The 20,000-nt window shown below is 38.5% G+C and overlaps 2 protein-coding genes across 2 annotated transcripts in view; one reads left to right on the forward strand and one right to left on the reverse strand.

The window, feature by feature from the left end:
- The window catches only part of LOC125034198 (fibrocystin-L-like), a gene marked incomplete in the record, with an annotated part of 1,068,345 nt that overhangs the window by 248,812 nt on the left and 799,533 nt on the right, over window positions 1–20,000 (reverse strand).
- Window positions 274–18,499, forward strand: LOC125035308 (anaphase-promoting complex subunit 2-like). The gene is made up of 15 exons (XM_047627613.1): window positions 274–364; window positions 9,696–9,805; window positions 10,157–10,324; window positions 10,748–10,938; window positions 11,280–11,391; window positions 12,454–12,592; window positions 13,250–13,433; window positions 13,673–13,773; window positions 14,059–14,183; window positions 14,294–14,481; window positions 16,035–16,206; window positions 16,428–16,713; window positions 16,931–17,107; window positions 17,478–17,660; window positions 18,146–18,499. The coding sequence occupies exons 1-15, from the start codon at window positions 281–283 to the stop codon at window positions 18,341–18,343; spliced, it is 2,418 nt and encodes an 805-aa protein (XP_047483569.1). The 5' UTR covers window positions 274–280; the 3' UTR covers window positions 18,344–18,499.

Raw genomic sequence — 20,000 nt, forward strand, 5'->3', positions numbered from 1 at the left:
TTTTCGTTCAGTATTCTCAATGTTAATGTTGTATTCTTAATACGTCTAGTCTTATTACGTTGACTTATATCCTTTGCAATTTTCAGCTTTGTTATCAATAACCACGTTTAAGCTTTTAAAAGTATTGCTATACTTTACAACAAATTATCTTATATATAATAAAATGGTTAATAATTTTATAATCAATATTTTTTTCTTTTTTTTCTTTTTCTTTATTTTCTTTATATACTTTATACTCTCCATATCTTTTACACTCACACTCCCTCACGTAACAACAACAATGGCAGCGGTTCGAACAGCTGACTCAAGACAACAGTGGGAAATAATTAAGAAAAATTTCTGCATTGACGGGGATTTCTCACGTGTAAGTATAGCCGAGTGAATTTTAGTTGTTTATTATCAAGACAATGTATTTATTTTGGGTTTAAATTAACAGAAGGATAGCGAAATGGCCGAGTGTTTTAGCTGTAGGTCCGCTGATCGGTAAATGTTAAGTTTCATCCAGCCTCCGACTTTCGAAACCACTTTTTTTGGAGTGTAATCTCCCCTCGTAGTTTAACGCTGTTATGCTGTTGCTTTCCGTCGCATTTGACTCGTTGATGAGTAGCGGAACTTGTATTCCCCGACGGCAAAGTTGATCAAATGTGTAAGATTCGGCTTCGCACTGTATTAAGGGGGGGTAATTAGCATGATTTACACACAGAAAAACAAGAAAAACACTAAATTAACTTAAAATCGGGTTTGTTGAAACTCTACGGGGACAGTGGCCATGTTTCACCTATGCAATTACGGTATACAATTCGGCGGTTAAATCCAGGATTATTTTTTGCCTGATTGACGGACAATACAAATGAATCAAACCATGTTTGGGCACAATCAACTTTTCAATATGAAAATGCGTTTCGAAAGTTTCCAGATGACCGTTTCAAATTCATACACAAGCTTCATTAATAGTTCCTCAAATAACAACGGTATTTTGATTGACTGCGATAATAAATACAAAGCAAAGAAACAAAAAAAAGCGCTACTGACAGTTACGTGTCGCGCAAAGCAAAGAAACAAAAAAAAGCGCTACTGACAGTTACGTGTCGCGCACGGAGACCGTGCCGCAACGGCACACGCAGTCTCCGTGAATTTTATTCTCAAACAAAAAACTTACACATTTTTGTAACACACCTTGCAAACTTTAGTGATGATTGTCGTCAAATATGGTAACCGTTCAATACTTATACTGGTCTTAAAATGTAAGATGGAACTTATTGACCTTTGCCTGAGCCGAAAATACTTCGGAGGCCGTGGCGAGGCTTCAGGCCTCGCAGCCAAGCCTTATTGCTCGTCCCGCGGAATTATGAAAGCTTTAGCCTGATTTCGTCGCGCGCGGCCACGACACCCACTGCGGTCGGTTGCAATAGCCAAATCGTAAATAATTTGTATTAATAATGCATGTATTATTATCCTATTAAAAGTATGCATTTTTATTACATTAATTGGCTTATTACTTGAAATGTACTTCGTGCAATAACTATGTAGATTTCGCCGGTTCTCGTTAAACGTTACTTAAATTTTACTAACCTTATATCGTCCCGTCTCCGTTATTAAGCTTTACAATAACACGTCCTCGGCGTAGCAATATTTCCAGTTATACGTGTATTTCCAGTTATACGTGTATTTCGCAATTTGTAAACATTTCTGCCGGCTTCTATATTTTTTTTTTTTTTCACACCTACACTTCCTTGGCCACCGGACAGATACACACTGAACGTTTTCAATGGGCGAGGGCAGGGCTTTCCGAAAAACTGTTTTTGATTGGTCAGAAAACTCTGACGTCATTGCCTGAAGTTTTCATTGGCTAGAATTTCTCAGTCTGTAACACCGCATAATCGCTAAGTTGTCAATAATTGGTCGTTATACATGGTGTCCTTGTTTATCTGTTTCACACATTATTAATTTATTATCGCTATTTCAGAAGAAATTTGTCTTTAGGTGCGCGAAAAAATGGTATTTGTTTTGTATTACGTTTTTGTTTGGACTATATGCATACAAGCAATCAGGTAAGTGTGAACTCTTACCGGATTTCACTCGCTCTCTGAAGATGAAAGGTCTAGAGGGACTGGGGCAGGCGAGTCGATCTTTCTCTCTTTTCCGCCTTGCGGCGGATACAGCTCTGCCGCTTGTAGAAAGAAGGAATGGATCAGAGATGTTTGATTTGATTTTATAAATAAATAGCGGGCCAGGTATTGGTTGATGTAAGCGGCCCTAATACCTGGCCGCTTGACCCATTCCTTTAGGTCCCTCCATAACCTTTCTACGTTTTGTGTGTGTATTTGTGGGTCGTCTGGGTCTACAAAATTCTCAGAATGATTAATACTCAGATGTTTGTAACCATGATGTTGTAGGTTCCGGTAAGCAGCCCATCCATCACTGTATATCACACTGTCTGGTTTGATATATTTCTTAATAAGGGGTATGAGCGTGTCTGCACTGCGGTCAGTGCCAACTAATGGCACAACGAATTTCTTTTTACTTACACGCTCAATACCCCCAAAGACCCACACCTGGCTCAACTGTCTGCCCCTATTATACTTACGGCGCACGAGCAGCGTCTCGTCGATCTCAACTATTACACCAGCACCTCCTATTGAATTTTGATTTTGTAACCAATATTCGGTTACTTCAGAACAAAAACTCCTCCAATCTACGCTAGTTGGCTTAGAAATGCCAATACATTTAATAATTTGTGCGTGATCCCAATGTTTTTGTAGCCAATGATTCACAAATAAAATTACTTTAAAAGGTTCGAGATGTGTCCCCTGCAGAAACGTGCCATTGTAATCGCTGGTCGAGAAAACGCAACTTTTACGCCGTTTTGTCTTTGCTATTTTTTTCCATCTGCCACAATACCACATATGTCGATCTTCACGATATTTGCAAGGTAAATCGCAATGCGGGCAACTTACCGCTCTTGGCAAAACACCGTGTGCCCTCAGGAACTCTATAGCGTTATCATTTTTTTCAAAATAATCAGATATAACTCTATAATAATGTGGGTCACAACCTACACACCTGAGATCCATTTTGAGCAGAGATTGGTATATTTGCTCTCCTTGCCCACTATACATACGTGTGGCGCAAATGATGGCATGTGATTGGTTTATAGCATTTCCTGTAATGCTATTGGCTCTCGTGACAAATGTCACGCGCATGTGGTATATAATAAAAGTTTCAAAAGGTTTCGTGCGCTGTTCATGCGGTAACGTTGTTGATTTTGAAAATCGCGCGCAATTCTTCAGTTCCCTCTTGCCCGTAATATGGACCAGACACATCGATTTGCGCAGAGTAAGAAATGTCATAATTACTGTAAATACTCGATTTTATGATGGTATTACTCGTGTATTGTCAGACATTTTAATGTAGAAAGAAAATCACCTTCATGTAAGTTTATGCGGAATTTTTCTAGTTACGAAATGAAAGTATTACAATAAATGAACCAAAATAAAACGGTATCATTGTTTTGTTTACATAAAGTAGGAAAGGATATCGGATGGCGATTTTTAAAATATTGAGATAGTTTTTCATTCGGGGCTCTGTGACACTTGCGTGTCCAATAACTTCGTTATTTCTGATTTGCGACGGAAGTTCATAGAAGATAAGTTTCTTAGATTTATTTGCTCTATCACATGCATATATTTTTTTCCGGTTTAAAGACGGCTAGTCAGAACTTTACCTATACCCGCTGATCTTTCACTATTCCTCAGTAAATTCAAAATTGCGAGACTTGTAAATCTCACTGAAAGGCCCTCATCATCGGCGAGACTTACAAATGGGGTGCCGATGGACTATTTGTACTGCCAACGCACAGAAGTTTGTTGGACCAATTAGTTACACATGTCCTGTTAGTTTCTACCACTTTTACCTTTAGCTCTGTCAAACCACATAAATAGCCTCCGGGCTAGTACAGTGGTAACGTGTCGGCCTCTCATCCGAGGGGTCGGCGGTTCGCGCCCAGCCCAGGCGCGAGAAGTTGCAACTGTCGCCTGGAGATTACTGCTGTGGCTAGGCACCACGGCGGGTAAGGACAAAAGCCGAGTCAGCACCAGCTGACACACGTTAGCGAGTCGACATTAGTCGACACAGGCCGGGCTCCCCTCATTGGCATAGCCCGGGCGAAGCTCAGCTTCGCATATCGGACTTATCCTTAACCACATAAATATGTTGCACAATTTAGCGAAAATTTTGGGATCTAACTGCCCGTAAAACTATCATTCAGATGACTATACCAGGGCAAAGTGATTGCTGATCATTCATTTGGTTGAAGTATACATATTTGATTGAAGGATACATAGAGGCTGCACTGTCTGGGGCAAAACGGCAATCGGATGGGGGTCCAGGGGCAGAGGTCTAGGGAAAGAAATATTGAGGTTGGTAGGGGTACAGGGGTTAGGAAGGATTTGGTTCTTATGATTATCTTGTTGCAGTTTGTGCATTTAAGATGGGATTCATGTGTTCATTTTTTTTTTTTTTTTTTTTAAGTTTAGGAATTAGGCCCACATTTAGAATCAGAAATCATTTACTTGCAAGTAAAATGGTTGAAATAAGTTGCATGAATGTGGTATTTAGAGTCTGACAAATTTATCGACAAATAAAGTAATTTACATAAAGGCCTATATCCTATTTAGCAAGGCGTGAAACAAATAACCGGCCAAAATATATTCTAATAAAATCCTTATATGCAAAGGTAGAAACATCTAATGTGCCACCCTGATGTGATAGGTAAATGTGAAGTGAAGCTTTCTCATGATTTTGTGTTGACAATGGTCGGCATTGCCAGGTACTTTATTCCTGATTTCCCAATTTCTCTTTAATACGACCATATGTGTGTGTGTGTGTGTGTGTTTTTCTCTCTCTCTTTTTTTAATAATCATCATCATCATTCATCATTATGGAGCTAACGCCGGCAGGGGCGCATAGCCGCATCCACCCTCCGCTTCCACCTACGAGGATCCCTCATGGCGAGCCGCCAGGCAGGGGCCCGGCCCATCTCTAGTTCCTCACGACAGGTTTGATCGATTTGCCCAAGCCACGACCTTCTCGGTCGTCCCACAGGCCTCCTCCACCCAGGGTTGTCTCGGACAGAGACAACCTGATGGGCAGGATCATCCTGTGGGAGTCGAGCCAAGTGGCCATATAGCCTGAGTTGGCGATCACGGATTGTGCAAGTAACAGGTCCTGTACCGGTCTCACGGTGCAGCCGTTGGTTGGACACATGGTCCCGCCAACTGTACCCCATGATCCGGCGCAAGGATCTGTTACAAAAGGCATCAAGACGAGATTCCAGAGCACAAGATAGTGTCCAAGTTTCACTACCATAGAGTAAAACTGGCAGTATCAGGGCCTTGAAAACACGTAACTTGGTCCTTCTGCACAGGTACCGACATCTCCAAATACTCTTGTCGAGAGATTTCATGACCCCTGCTGCCAGGCCAATCCGTCTACTGACTTCTTGGTCTGACAGCCCAGAGTCGTGAAATGCACTACCGAGGTATATAAAGCTCTTTGTGACTTCGATGTTTTCCCCGCAAGCACGTATCGACTGTACAGGGTCTCCTAGCAGGCCCCCAAAATCCTGGATCTTGGTCTTGGTCCAGGAGACCTCTAGCCCCAGGGGCTTCGCTTCATTGCTAAATGCATCAAGAGCCGCTACAAGGGTTTCCAGAGATTCAGAGAGTACGGCAACATCATCGGCAAAGTCAAGGTCTGTAACCTTGATATTGCCCAGAGTTGCTCCACAGTGACTTTGGACAGTAGCTCTACCCAGTATCCAATCCATGCAAGTGTTGAAAAGTGTTGGTGCAAGAACACAGCCTTGCCTCACCCCTGAACTAACAGGGAAGAAGCTCGACAGGCCCCCACCACACTTTACAGCACTTTCAGTGCCTGTATACAGGTTTGCTATTAGTCCAATAATCCTTATTGGAATTCCTCTTAGTCTCAGGATCTCCCAGAGAGATTCGCGATGCACCGTGTCAAACGCCTTCTTGAGATCGATGTAGGCTGCGAGCAGCCCACGTCCGAACTCACGACGGCGTTCTATAATGATTCGAAGCGCCAGGATGCGGTCTATTGTGGACTTACCAGGAGTGAAACCAGATTGCTCCGGTCTTTGGTGCCTCAACAGGTGGTCCCTGATACGTCTCAGTAAGATGTGTGCGAGTACCTTGCCTGGTACACTGAGTAGTGTAATGCCTCGGTGATTGCTGCAGTCCCACCGATCCCCTTTCCCCTTCCAGAGAGGGATGACCACACCCCTCAGCAGGTCAGGGGGAATGGTACCAGTCTGCCAGATGGCAGACAGGACTGCATGCAAGCCCCTTGCCATAGGTTCTCCACCAGCCTTTAACAATTCGGCTGGGATGTCACAGACACCTGCTGCTTTACCACTCTTCAGCTTGGAGATCGCCCCCCTGATTTCGGTCAGGGAGGGTGGATCCTCGCTGATGGGTGGATCTGGCAGAGGAGTCTCGACATTACCCGCATCCATGTTAACTGTTGGTGGATCAACCTTATACAACTGCTCAAAATACTCAGCCCAACGCACACGCACCCCATCAGGATCTGAGATTATCTGGCCACTTGCTGAGCGGACTGCAGCCGTCTGTGAGGGGGGCTTGGAGTTCAGCTTTCTCAGAGCTTGGTAGGCAGGACGAAGGTCATTTACAAGGAAATGGCTTTCGACCTCCTCTGCAAGACTACTGATAAACTGTTCCTTATCCCTTCTCAACAGTGACCTAGTCCTGCGCACCAGAGAGCGATGCAAAGTGCGATCCCCTGACAGTCGAGCCGCACGACAAGCATCTGTGGCTTCCAGCGTCTCCTGCGAGATGGAATTCTGTCTTGTTCTTGGGCGTTCACCAATGGATTCCTGAGCTGCATCAAGCGTTTCACGCTTGAAGGTATCCCACATAAGAACAGGGTCTGTCTGGCCCTCGAGTGCTGTGAGACGACCAGAGATAGCCTCGGCAAACCCCCGGGTACACTCGTCCTCCCTCAATCTGTCCAAATTAAACACCCTAGGGTGTTCATTTGGGCGGCGGGGGGTTCTAAAGTGGACCCGGAGAGTAGCCACCACTATTCTATGGTCAGTTCCACAGAACTCAGCGCTTCGATATACCCTGCAGTTCTGGAGGATCCTCCATCGAGTGCTAACGAGGATGTGGTCGATCTCCTTGGCCACTCTTCCTGTATCGCTGTACCAAGTCCAGCGATGCGGGACAGAACGCTGATACCAGGAGCCAGAAATCCTCAATTTCTGGGACCTAGCAAAGTCACGGAAAAGGAGGCTATTCTCACTGCCAGCATCAGCTCCTGAGCCATGAGGACCGACAGACATCTCGTAGCCAGCTCGATCACAGCCGGATACCGCATTGAAGTCGCCCAGCACAATACGAATATCTCGCCGAGGACATCTGTCTGCCACAGATGCAAGTTTGGCGTAAAACATCTCTTTCACCTCAAGTTTATATACATCCGTAGGAGCGTATACAGCAACAAGAGACATGAAGCCAAATGAAAGCTTCAGTCTCAATACCATGATACGCTCATCGACTGGAGTGACCTCAACTACCAAGGGTTGAAGTCTGCTGGAGATGGCTATGGCTACTCCCTGGAGATGGTGGCCATCGCTGCGGCCCGACCAGTAGTAGGTGTAGCCACCCTCACTAATCGTGCCACTGCCAGGTCTTCTCACCTTTTAATAATGATAATGATAATTATTATTATTATTGTTATTATTATTATTATTATTATTATTATTATTATTATTATTACCATTATCATTATTACTATTATATTATTATTATTATTATTATTATTATTATTATTATTATTATTGTTATTGTTATTATTATTACCACTATACCCACAGTTCACACTGAGTGAAAACAACTTTGCCCATTCCCCTGTTTAATTTCCAAATCCATAAATATTGTTGATTGGCACTGATGGAAACCTAACCTAAAATCAGACTTCACAATGGTGGTTTTCTAAACTACAGAGAATTATTTCAATTGGAAACATAGTATTGTTATTTCCATAAATATTCTATAAATATTTTCATCTCCAGGTTGCTATTGACTGAGATTTGATTTGTTTTTTTTTGTCATGTCACATACCATGAACATGGGGGAGTGACTTGCTTCACTCCAGTAATCCTCAATAGTCATGCAAGTTACTTCAAAGTAACACAATTATAAATGTGATATTTACTTGAGCTGTTACTTAAAAGGTTATTACTTCAGACTCTAATGCAAGCCTTACTCTATAATGGGTGTGGTCTTGTTGTAAACTTTTATCATTGATTTTACTTCACTTTTAGTCATTTTTTGGTGTATGCTATGACTTTTGCTGGCAAGACCCAAAGTTTTTCACATAGTTTGATATGAATAGAATGAACTCTGTGTAAGTATTCTGTACAAACTTTCAGTTTCTCTCATCCTTCCCATATGGTGTATTGTATGCATAGTGATCACAGTTACCTCCATGCAAAGGCATTGAGGTCACAGTTACCTCCATGCAAGGCATTGAGGTAACTGTGATCACTACATTACAACAATAAGGTCAACAAACATCCTCCGTGTGCATTATTTTATCATAAACCAGTGGAATGTGTCATCAAAGTATATTTTGCATAAGTAATGAATTTCCTCTTTCTGAAAATTATACCCTGCCAATAAAGAAAACATAGGAAATTGCCTGTCATTTTTTTTTTTTTGCATTCAGTACTCTATTTTGACCAAATACCCAGTTTCCCTGGAAAAGATACTTAATCTTGTTGTGATTTTCACACTGAAACTGAAAAGTTTGGAAATTCTCCTGGATTGAATGTGGAATCCAGAAGGATTTTAAAATTGTCATCTCATTTTTAATGAATTGAATTTGTGCATTGTATGTTTTTCTGAAGTAGTATCAACACAGTATAGTGTTTTACCATTTACTATCAAATAAAGAACAAGGAGAAGCCCTGCTTTACCAAAACACATATGCCAGGGATTTGGTTTCTGTCCAAGTGCTGACTTCAAATTGTAGCCCAGCCATTACAGATCAAACAAGTTTCAAGTGGATTTGGATAAACCACAGCCCAACCACAAAATCCTGCTTTCAATGTCAGTCTCCAAGTATTTACTCAACTAATAACCAATCATGTTTCATTTCAGTCAGCTAATCAAAGTGCTTCAAACTAAAAGTCACCAACAGTGTCAATGATGCTAATTTAATTTTGTCATTTTGAATTAATGTATATGTCCTTATAATTGCTATTTATTATCAAATAAGTAGCAAGTATAAGCTGTATCTTGCAATGATAAACATAGATGATGTATAACACCAGGCAAAGAGTACCAGGGTAAACTCAGGCAGGCATAATTTCAACTACCTGTGCTCCTGTTTTTTTATTGACTGAAGGGAGACAGAGGCAGAGAGAGATACACTGCTCTTTGCAGACTGTAATCTCTCTTTCTCTCTATGTTAGTATTTATTTATGAGCAAGCATATTTCTGTGTACTTATGGCCTATACATAAAGTCTGTGCACATTACCATGGCAAAAGAAATGTTAGTTCCTGGTATAATTTCAACTTTTAAGATAAACTCCTAAAATGCAAATTGCAGTATTGTATTTTTTTCTTTCTTTCTCCTTTCAAAGACAAATGACAGTGGAGAAGACTTGCAACTTGTTGTGAGATTAGTACAGCAGCTGGGGGCAGGACAGCTGGTTTTGGACCTTGCATTGGATGCCATATGGCTTGCTTTAAGGTGAGTGAATTTTGGCTTGGTTTTACATGCATACACTCTTTTGAGTTATGTTGATATTGCTTTACATACAAATACTCTGAAATCGGGATTAGTGTAAATTATGAATTTATGAAAATAAGAATTACAAAATGAAAGAGTTTAGAGCACAGTATAACCAAGAGGGCGTATGTGTATGTGCGTGCATGTGTGTGCTGGTGGGTACACATGCATGTGCTCACAAGCTGCCAATATCTATTAATAGAAATTAAAGAATATACCATTTATGATTTGTATATGATTAGTTTTATGACTTGAAATATTTGCAAATTTATAAGGACCATTAACATGAGACACATGAATATTTCTTTTCAGGCAAAGTATTGTTCCAAAATTTTGGCAGCATTTTGTAACATTTGAAGCCGAGAAGAACGGTAAAGAGGATGACGCTGGAGAGGGAAGTGTTGAAGTCATGTCGAGAGTGGCAACGGCAGTTAGCGAGCTGTATGATAGTGCTGGGTCTTTCGTGCCACAGATTAACAGGTAAAGGCTGTGAGTTACCATTGAACATATTATATTGAGTATATTATATAATCATATTATCTTTATTAGTGAAATGATGCCAACTGTAAAGTATTCCTAATAGATACTTGTATCTGGTTAGCATTATGAGTATTAGTAGTTTGTTGTAAGAGCTTGTTACTTAAAATATTTAGGCTATAAACCAGGGTGTGAAAACAGTATTTAATATATAAGAAAATTATATGCCAAAAAAAAATAGATAGTGCCATTTTAATCTGTAATTTTTAATTTGCATTAATTGAAACAATATATTTTAGGACTGTCCTTTACTCTCTCTTAGGAAAACATACTTTCTCTCATACCTCTTCAGCAATAAAAGATTGATAGAAAAGTTAGGTCAGGCATTCATCAACTACAAAGTATTATCTCTGATCATGTTTGAAGGTGTGAAATGCTGTGTGAGCAGTCTGGAGCCAAGTTTGAGGATTGCATTCCCGGGGGGCTGATGGAGCACTTCAAGTTGCACCTGCGAGCAACATTGCACAGCCAGATGCCTTCCTCCTTCACGCACCTGCTGCATAAGTTCTATTCTGCTGCATTTAAGGTCTTCTATCAAGCTGAAGTTGGAAACCAGGGTTGGTCATTTTGTCTCTTGTTAAGACTGTGTTTTTCCTTGTTGATGTGTTATCTTTTCCTTTGTCTTCTTTGTTTCATATTCTGGTTGCATTTTATTAAAATTGAACTTTTTAATTTTTGCGAAATCTGTTATTTTAGCTCATTGAAGTTTTATACGACATAGTTAATCTGTTTTTCTTTTTTTGCTTTTTTGATAATGCCTTATAAGATATTGATATTTGAATATATTGATAAAGGAATACATATACTCTATTTACATGTATAGAATTAGTATCTAGTAAAAATTATGAAGAAGCAAAATGCACAAACATCATAGTTGGTACTTTTATAAACATTTTAGTGGAAGAATCTGAGGAGGTGACGGATGAACCAGTGCCATGTGGGGGCTGCGGAGGTGCCACAGATGCATGCCACTGCCAAGCCATTACCAACACATTTTGTCAGGTCAACAAGTCAGTATAGTGATGCCTGAATGTTCATGGTTCTCTCTCTCTCTCTCTCTCTCTCTCTCTCTCTCTCTCTCTCTCTCTCTCTCTCTCTCTCTCTTTCTCTTTCTCTTTCTCTTTCTCTTTCTCTTTCTCTTTCTCTTTCTCTCTCTCTTTCTCTCTCTCTTTCTCTCTCTCTTTCTCTCTCTCTTTCTCTCTCTCTTTCTCTTTCTCTCTCTTTCTCACTCTTCTCTCTCTCTCTCTCTCTCTCTCTCTCTCTCTCTCTCTCTCTCTCTCTCTCTCTCTCTCTCTCTCTCTCTCTCTCTCTCTCTCTCTCTCTCTCTCTCTCTCTCTTCTTTTTTCTTTTCTTTTTTATCTTATATGTGGAGATAGATCTTTTTTAAAGATGTGTCACGTTACTTTAGAATTTACTTTCTTCAGTTTAGATTTCATTTCTTTGTTGTGTAATAAGCTCCCTAGTTCTAGATTATCCATACACTGTTGAATGTCATGAAGTTTTGCAGGAATTTATTACCATCTGTATTTACTAGTATATTACTTGATAAATTAGATTTTTTTTTTATCTCTCCTTAACCCAATGCCACCGGGGAAAATCAATAAAAAATGGGGGAAATGCTGTGCTCATTTTCTATATTTTTGTGAAATGTCTGTGCATTTAGATGGCTCTGATAATGCACAAAGGAGTCACTTAGTAGAACTTGTGACCATACTTGATTTTGAATTGCCAGGAAAAACATATTTTTTACTAGTGCTATGATTATCGATGGTGTTATTTTTATTATAAACATAATTACTATAATGTTATAAATATTAGTAACAGCAAAATAAGATAACGTAAAATATTTTCGTAAATCAAAGAAAAGAGTAAACGGGCGAGACAGGCAGTACTCGTAACTGGCTCATTGGTGACTTGTACAAGTGTAGCCATCTGTGTGTAAAGACAATCAAACAAATTCTCACAGTGGGCATAGCACATACATACACATCATGCCTGTCAGCATTGGGTTAAAGGAATTCTAGTATAATCAAAATGTAAAATATTGTGATGGGGTTGTTTCTTTATAATAGGCAATTGTATGGACTGGACCTCCTAGAGAGACTGGCCGGAGACATCATCTCTTCCTTACTTCTTTCGGTCATCACGGATCATGTGTCTACAACGTGTAGGGACTCGTATGATCAGTCCTGTATTAACCAGTTGGAAAAGGTGAGATTCTAATTATAGTCCCCTTTTTTTTTCCCTCAAACCTTCCTGTTAGTTGTAGTAGTAGTAGTAGAATTGTTATTTTTGATTACTATTGTTAGTATTATTATCATCATCATTATTATTATTATTATTACTACTTCTACTACTACTACTAGTAGCTGTAGTAGTAGTAGTAGTAGTACTAGCAGTAGTAATAGTAACATCATTATTAACATTTTATTCCCCTCTTTTTTTCTTTTCTTCTAATTCTGCTTGGAATTATTATTTTTATTAGTACTAATATTAGTAGTAGGTGTAGTAGTAGCAGCAGTAGCAGTAGCTGTAGCAGTAGTAGCAGCAGCAGTAGCAGTAATAGTACTAGTAGTAGTAGTAGTAGTAGTAGTAGTAGTAGTAGTAGTACTAGTACTAGTACTAGAAGCAGTAATAGTAACATCATTATTAACAGTATAGATTTTTCTTTTTTTATTATTATTATGAATATCTTTGTTTCTGTTTTTGTTGCTCTCATATTTTTTATAGTTCATAAAGTCAATCTAGCTTCTAACTGGTCATGGTTTAAAATTCAGTTTGTGATTTTGTCTTCAAAATCTTTTACTACAACATTTTTCTCCAACCTATCATAATATTACTGATTTCTTCACTTTTATTTTATTACAGTGGGTAGAAAATGTAGTGGTTGGTTGGCTTGAGTTGGTATACTGCGGAAGTCGCGGCCAGCTTTCCTCTGCAGATGCTTCTATCCAGACTATGGTGTCTAATAACCTCAACCAGACATACATGACGGCACTCTACCATACCTACACCACTACCAGAATTGACCAGCTATTCAATATTGTTATTGGTAAGTGGATTTAATGGAGCTTTCTATAATACTGATAATGTATAAAGGTTCAAGATTATAAAATGGTTGGGTTCCAAATGCAAGGGTAAAGAGAAAAATGAAGATTAGCTCCATTTTACTAAGCATAGAAAAAAAAGTATGATTAAGAATTAATAAGGGAAAAGAAAAAATTTTTGTTCATATGGAATTTCATAGATGAATGGAGAAATGTAATACATTGTATTGCTTGTGTGTTCCAGAGTACCCTGAATCTCAGCCTGCTCTTGAAGACATCCGTGAGTGTTTAGATCGCACTCACCTGAGGGATCGTTTAGTGGAATCCCTTCGCTCAGCAATTCAGGTGAAACTCAGCTTTCTCACACTGAAAACTTCCTCATAATTTGTTCATCATGGATTTTTTGTAACTGATTTATAGTGTAAATTGCAGTGAACTATGATAATCTTTCCTCACACTGGAATTTTTTCAAATTCTTAAGCACAATATTGTGGATACTTTTTACGGTTATCTTTTATTGAGGTTTCACTAGACCTTGTATACTTCATTTAAATATAGAAATGCTTTATACACAACAGAAGACTTTGTATGTTAGCTAAAATTGATTCTAAAATCCCCTTTTATTTTCAGACACGTCTTCTACATCCAGGAGTGAACACAACAGATGTTCTGCATGCTTACATCTCAGCCATCAAGGCCCTGCGTGTTCTAGATCCCAAGGGAGTCCTCTTGGAGCTTGTCTCAGAACCTGTCAGGTAAGATGGTGGTGATGTATGTAATACTGATCTTAAGTTTATGTATATGTTAATATTGTCCTGTTACAAAGTTTGGATTTTATTATAGACTTGTCCTCTATTTCCCCTAGACAATACCTTCGTGGACGAGAGGACACTGTAAGGTACATTGTAACCAGTTTAACAGATGAAAGTTGTTCAGAGTTGTCTGAGGAGCTGCTTGTGGCTGCCCCATTAGTCTTGGATGATTCTCATAGTGATGATGACAACATGGACAACTGGGAAACTTGGACACCAGACCCTGTACACGCTCACAACTGTAAGTGGTATAATTTGATGAAAAGTTTGGTTTAATTCAATGGTCAAATTGCCATTTATTAGATATTGATTAGGATCTTTTTATATATTGCTTTAAAGTCTCTGTGATATAAAACCTCACTTGTACAATTCAGATTGTACTCAAGTTGAGGAAAAAAAGACATGTTAATTCTAATGTTACATACTAAACCAAGATAGATATTGGATAAGTGCTTGTAAAAAAAGAGGCTCTATGACATCACAAGTGCCACACAACATCTCCTAGGATAGTCAATAACACTGGAACAGTTTTGAAGTGAGGAGGCAAAGACTGTATAGCTGATGCACCAAATTACTGAAGTATTCGGAACATGAGTTGTATACAGGGAATTTCCATGCACAGATTCATTGAAGAAACAAATAATAATTATTGATAAAAAGAAATGACATTGACACATTGCCACTCCAACTGTTACCTCCTGAACTCTACTTTTTAGATTTCATGCTAGCATCATATTCAAGAATGTAAGTTAAAGAAACCGGAGAAATATGATGTAATGATATTTTCCAGTCTGATTTTTGTACCCACCTAGAAAGTACTAAAGAACAGATTACTTGGGTTTTGGTTTATCAAGCAAAATGAACTGAACATTACACCTCTTACAGTCGTTTACTAGGCCTTCAGAGACATTTACTAGGCCAGCCTGACCACATGTAGTTAAGTTTTTATTTCTGTTGCTGTTAGTATTGTGTAATTGTTATTATCATGATTATTATATCCGTCTAAGCTATAGTAAAAAAATTTTTTAGACCTCTGATTAATGTTGACGAGGAGACAATTTCTGACTATTGCCTGTCGTGCCCAAAGAAAAGATAATTAGTCTATGTGATTACATGTTGTTCAAGGGTAAATAAAACAAAATCCAGTTCTATTACTTTACAGATGTTGTTTTATAGATGAATTTGATTTCCATTGGTTCTTGAAATGCATTTTAGGATAACAAACCAATTCACTATTAAGTTTTATGAATTACCATTGCAGCAGCAGAAGACACAAGTCAGACAGATAGATAGATATATTGATAGATAGATATAGATATAGATGAAATAAAAATTGAAAGGAAAAATTCACCAACTTCCTTGAATGTCAGAGACTCAAGATTTTAAAAAGCAAATTGCAGTATTGGCAACACCATTTGAGTCCAAAGACTGTTTCAATTTTCATGGCACTAACTTCTTTGATATGAGTGTCACTTTTTCTGACTGACAGTCTTCTTTAACTTGCCTTTTCTGCCTTGGAGCCACTGCAGTATGCATTGTGAAACAAGAATGTGTAAACCTTGTGGTATCACAGATTATGTGGTTTCTTCCATCATTTATAAGACCTCCAAGTACCACTCCTATGATTTTGGCTATGTTTGATTTTTTCAAAATCAAAATTGTTATTTCCCAAGCACTTTAAAGATTGTTTTCCTTTTATCATTACATTTTCAGATGCTAGGTTGTAATGATATGAACACTGTTGTTACAATGAGTTGTATAGTAAAATATGTTTTTATAACTTTTTTATGACAGTGAAATCAAAATCCCAGCGTACTGCAGACATCATATCCATGTTGGTCAATATCTATGGAAGTAAAGATGTCTTCATCACTGAATATCGCACAATCTTAGCAGACCGTATTCTTTCTCAGTTCAGTTATGATACTGAGAGAGAGATTAGGTATTTGGAGCATCTTAAAGTAAGGTAAGATCCTGTTTTTAATGTACTGGGTAGTCCATTTGACATAATTTGATTCCTCTTATTCCTGTTATGTATTTTTTAGAAATAGTAAGGGAAATTATGTCAGTTTTACATGTAAGTATAATGTCTTGTCATTGATCACAGCCAGATTTGAGGCCATTTTTTTAATAATGAGATAAAAAGTATACCTAACAGTATATAGTAATTATGTTTTATGTAAACAGGTTTGGTGAAACTCTTGCCCTTCTTCACAAGTGCGAGGTGATGGTGAAGGACGTGGCAGATTCCAAAAGAATCAACACTTCCATAAACTCTGATGAAAACCCACACAGGGAAAAACAGAAATTCCCAGTATCAGCCATGATTTTGTCTGCGCAGTTCTGGCCCTCATTCAAAGAAGAACGTCTGCAAGTGCCAGATGAAGTCACAAAAGAGCTGGAAAATTACACAGAAGCTTTCCAGGATCTGAAGGGCAACAGGACCTTGAACTGGAAGCCTCATTTAGGACAGGCATGTGGTTGCTTCTCATTCATAAATTACATCATTCTAGATATTTAGTGATATTTAGTGATGGTATATAGTGTCTTAGTATGTTTTATGTGTAGGAAAATTATTTAAAGAATTTTTTATGTGTTTACATAATAGGGGAAAATAGGATAATGCTACACATTGACAGGAATTTATGTAACTCACTGATGACTCATAACTCTTCCTTATTCTCTTTCAGGTTCAGCTGGAAATTGAACTTAAAAATCGCACCTTGAATTTAACAGTAACACCAACACAGGCCACAATTATATACCATTTCCAAGAGAGGAATCGGTGGAGCATAGACGACCTAAGTACCATGACACAGGTCCCCAAAACAGTATTGAGGCGGAAAATAACTTACTGGCAAACACAGGTCTGTTTACACTTTGAGTGTGTGTTAAGATTAATTTTGGGCTTAGTACTATGTGACAGAAATTTGTCATCATTTCAAGCATTCAAGTATCACGGGGAAATTAATACAATTGTCTAACTTTAATATAATTTTACTTCTAGTGGTTAAGTATGGTTTTCCTTCCTCATTTTCTTCTTTTTTTCTTTTTTTTACAGTTTTGAATATTGTTTCTGTAGAACTGAGAGACAGAGAGGGGGTAGAGCACCATAGCTGTGGCAGATAATATTTGAATATATACATATTTGTTGAAGTGGTTGACTAATATGTGGATGGGACCTTTAGTTAACTATGTGTTAAAAGAGGGAAAGTTCTTAACAAAATTATTTTACAGGGAGTACTACAAGAGATTGAATCAGATGTGTTCGTGTTAGTGGAGGGAGAAGAGGCAGGTGAGGAGGGACAGACTGCTGCAGCTGGTCTTCCTCTGGCAGACATAGCCCCACCAGCGATAGAAGAAGATGAAGCAGAGAGTGTGATGGCCTCTGCTCAAGACCAGAGAGAAGAAGAACTACAGGTAAGGCATTACTTTGATGAATACTTGAATTAAGAAGTTTTTCTGTGTTCCTTTCTTTTATTTATTCCTGTATGTAAATGCTACTCAAAGAAACAACTTTTACTTTTGAGATAAATCATGACATATTAAATGCTGCACAGTCCACTAAAAGGTTAATTGGGTAATATTTTAATACATTTTGATCAAGAAGGATAACCTTGTTGTCATCCTAAGAGGGGTAACAGTGATTAAGAATAAAGATACAGAGTAATCATTTAGATGCAAAAATGTTTCAGATGTAAAGAATACTATGTAGAAAATTTGGAGATAAGTAGATATTTCCCTTTTATGTCCAGATAAAATTTTCATATTTCAATTAGACGCTACCACCAATTAACCTGTCACCAATCATCACCCACTTGTAAATTGCATCTTCACCTTGGTTAAGAAAAAAAACATGCATATAGTATATTACAATAGGAACTACCATTCCTTTTCTTTCACAGGTGTTCTGGTCATACATTGTGGGCATGTTGACAAACCTGGACTGCCTTCCCCTTGAACGTATCCATGCTATGCTCAAAATGTTTGTACAAGGATCAGTGGAGTGCAGCCCACAGGAACTGAGGGCTTTCTTGGACCGCAAAGTACGTCAACACCAGCTGCTCCTCACAAATGGATTATATAAATTGCCCAAGAACTGAGGGAAAAATTTAACTTCTTTGTTTAATGTGTAATGTGTAAGGTTTTTATATTGATCAATTGTTAATCTTCCTGGTGATTCAAAAATATTTTTTATTTTTTGTTATATAACATTTCCGACAAAAAAATATGTGAATACACAACAAGAACTAAAAGTCCTTTGATGTTTTATTCTCCCCTTTTGTGTGAAGAACAAGTGGATTTAGTATAAAAAAAAAAACTTTCCATGCATAGTCTTTTTCTTTTTTCAGATTCTTTTCCTTTTGTACAATTCTACTGCAGCAAGAATAGTACAAGGATGGATTGCTCAAGTTGGTAGAAAATGTAACCTTTTCTGCTCCAAATCTGAGAGAGCCAGCTTCTCAAGAGCAGTCTGTCACATTATATTCTTGTTATGATAACTGAATACTCTGTTCCCACATAAAAGAGCTTCAAAAGGGATGTCAACACTACCTATTGCAGTGTAATACACAAAATATTTGAACAGTTGTATATAGATTTTTCCAGAATGATTCACAAACTATTCAAAGCAGTATGTATGGATTATTCCCATCAGTTAAATAAAACTGACATTTATTGCACAGCAGCACCTCCTGCCTTTATTTTACTTATGGATTAAAAAGACATCTGAAACAATTTGCAAGAAAGTCATCCCATGATAATCTAATGGTATTATTTGCTGAAATGATAAAAAGATGGGACTTGGCTTAAAGATTGTTGCGTACTCTAGCTTTTCAACCATCAAGATTTGATTGGGAAGTTCCTTGGATATATGCCATACTGATAGCAAATTGAACATCACTCCAGATGAACTAGTTTAAATCTTAGTATTTTATGTACCTTTTCTCTATGAACATACTTTTTCTGTATTCTTTTAAACTTTTCAATCCATAGCTTCATATTGATCTTTTGAACCATCCCATGCGACTTTTAAATGTCTAAGAAATTGTTTAGACTCATGCTATTTGTGAATGTGAAATGTTGCCCCTACATTTACAGTATAAAGGTCCTTTTTTTAAAAAACTGTCTACACACCACAAGTCTATCAGGTTATGCTGGGTGCCCATCCATGTTGAAATCTCCAACAGTGAACAGGTAGATATCCTCACGTGTTCCAGCCACAGATTACTACCCCCACTTTAAGACCTTCCTTTATACCCGATAGCTATCTTTCTAGTCAAGTCTTCGCACTAATAAATTACATACTGTAAAATTGTCAATCTCTTCCTGGTCAGCTCCATTTCATCAGAATACGCTGGGATACGGCTCTCACCCGCTCGCGTATTGGTCACACACGCCCAACACACTTCTATCTGGTGTCACATTCTAACCCACCCTTAGGTTCCCCATGTAATGCTCGTTTCAGTTTCACACATTCTGTTGTCCTGTCCACGCTTCATTACCACCCGTACCTCTGCTCTCCCTTCACCGACTTCCTAACCTGTCAGACATCCTTGCCGAAGCCCACACTTTCTGCTTTGCCAACCTGTTTGCGTTGCTCTGATGCATACACATCCTTCACTTGATCTAATCCCCCTTGTTAATCCTACCTTAACCCATTCACTCATCCTCTTCTTTTCCCTTCCTTACCCTTCCCAAAACCACCCTACGACTGTTGACGTATAGCTACTATTCATGAACTCCATACCACTCTCTACC

Source organism: Penaeus chinensis, chromosome 2, assembly GCF_019202785.1.
Source record: "Penaeus chinensis breed Huanghai No. 1 chromosome 2, ASM1920278v2, whole genome shotgun sequence".
Lineage (NCBI taxonomy): Eukaryota > Metazoa > Arthropoda > Malacostraca > Decapoda > Penaeidae > Penaeus > Penaeus chinensis.